The sequence below is a fragment of the Phytophthora parasitica genome (assembly GCF_000247585.1).
Source record: "Phytophthora parasitica INRA-310 unplaced genomic scaffold supercont2.8, whole genome shotgun sequence".
Taxonomy (NCBI): domain Eukaryota; phylum Oomycota; class Peronosporomycetes; order Peronosporales; family Peronosporaceae; genus Phytophthora; species Phytophthora nicotianae.
The window spans coordinates 1,439,322-1,441,368 of record NW_008648994.1 but is presented as its reverse complement, the minus strand read 5'-3'; the positions used below and the strand labels follow the sequence as shown (position 1 = coordinate 1,441,368).

Here is a 2,047-nt window from a genome sequence, read left to right as displayed (position 1 = left end):
TTTTTAAGAGCCTTGAACCCTGTCCGTCACAATTGCGAGGCCCCGTATTATCACCAATGACAGATGGTTTTGTCTGAATTGATTATGTAGCTCATCAGGTAACGCCATTCGCATCATCAAAAGCGATACCGCAACGACAATGTCATCGCATAACTCAAGTTGCGTTCCACTCAGCAACTTGACCATGGTTTGCGAAAGAATCTGCGTTGCAGTGATCCAAGGTTCTTCCGGAAACAGCGATCTTGCTACCCCTCCCCACCGTATTATTCCAAGGCCTACGTTGAGGCGCACGCACTCGCTCGATATCATTGACATGGAAGTTGAAAACGCAAAATCGATAACGACAGCTGCACCAGTGACCACCGCGGAAGAAGCATGTTTCCGAGGTGAAGAATTGGCCCTATTGCACTTCAACTGGCTCCGAACCGACGAGCTGGGTGAGATTGTTGCCATGACGCCACGATCAAATCGCTCTCAAGAGCTTCCAGGTTTCGAGACAAGCCTTGTTCGATCTTCTATTGTCCTACCACCTTCACAAAGGCATACGGGACGCAAAACACGCAAGGAGCAGATCCAACATCTTCAAAACGTTGTATTGGAGCTCTCACGAAAACTGCAAGATCTGCTGCTCGTGACCGCTAAACCGCAAGTGACATCGAGTCCGGCACGTTCTAAATCACCGTGGGAACGCCTTGCTACTCGGGAGCTAGAGATGCGGCGAGAAGCAGAACGAGAAAACGCCAAACTAGCCGAAGCAATAGCAGCGCAAAAGCGTACGATACGCAACATTAGGCGCTTACTCCGACGGAGGATCGACCATGAGGTAACTCACTCGCATCATCGATACTTACTTGCTACTGCACTGAGCATAAACTAATTCTGTGTATCTACTACAGCTGTTGAGAGACCTGCGCAACGCAAAGAATCCTATGCTGGGCAACAAGGAACAAGTCTTTGCTGAACTACTCCACCAAAGCGGCAAAGTTTACGGTGATTTGGACAAGCTTTATGCGGAGAACGGAATGAATTTGGTGCCTTGCCCGGGACGTACAAGACGACTTTACCCAGATGCAGTTGATGGCACTACTTTTGTAGAGTTCGATGACAATAACCATGTCCCCTTTAGCTTTGCAAGAACTGAGCGTGCCGTCTGGGAGTTCTTACAAGGTACAAGGGTCCGTAAAGATGTCCGAGTGTGTCTGAAGGTAATTGGATGTTCCTATAGCTGGACGGCTAATTCGAATAACAACTAACAATTTGACTTTGATGACAGGATGATCAGCAGGCCGACGGAATCTGCAAGAGTTGTGTCGGCTTTACTTACTCTGAACATGGTTTAGCCTCGTACATTTTGGAGCGGCGCGTCTCCCGTAAATACGTCGAAGAGAACCGCACGGTGTTCGTCTGCCGTGCGATGGTAGAACCTACCACAGCTGAGCACTGGTTTTCGAGTATGCGATTCTGTGAGACGATGTCTATTGTCGTCAGAACTGGTGATCCTCTATCTTCAGGCCAGGAAACGACTATTATTGAGAGTCATATTTCAGTGTCGAAGTTCTGTGATCCAACCGCTCAACAACGGTGGCCTGATTGCGTGGAAGCGACAGCAGACGGGTGGGAATCGAAAGTTTCGTTCGCAAGTCAAGCGATTGAGAATTTGCTGTTTGAACGGACATTGACAGCAAGTAGGTAGCTCTACTCGTATCAGGAGAATACCCCATCTAGTAAACTCAGTTATTTCCATATCAAGCATACATGAATTAGGGGGAATGTGGTTCATTTGGTTTACGATGACATGAGGGTCCTTGTTTGAGGAGCAAAATGCCGAAAGGGAGCCCTAAGGGATGGGTGGGAGGGTTGAAAAATCGAGAGTCCCACTGGGAGGTGTTCCGCTGGGAGCAGGCCGCCAAATGTGCGAAGCTGTTCCAGCAGACAGTCGTTTGGTCTCGCCAGGTATATGAACGCTGATGGGCGATGTTTGCCGTAGATACCGTCGTCGAGGACGTGCCCCGTGGACGTACTTGACGACTGACTCGAGCATTGTGCC

The 2,047-nt window shown here is 49.1% G+C and overlaps 1 protein-coding gene across 1 annotated transcript; it reads left to right on the top strand.

Annotated features, from left to right (window-relative positions):
- Nucleotides 1–313: 313 nt before the first annotated feature.
- PPTG_06001 (hypothetical protein) lies at nucleotides 314–1,693 on the top strand (the record flags this gene model as incomplete). Its single annotated transcript, XM_008899749.1, has 3 exons — nucleotides 314–823; nucleotides 897–1,205; nucleotides 1,274–1,693. 3 exons carry the CDS (start codon nucleotides 314–316, stop codon nucleotides 1,691–1,693), a joined length of 1,239 nt encoding a protein of 412 aa, XP_008897997.1.
- Between the last annotated feature and the right edge of the window lie 354 nt (nucleotides 1,694–2,047).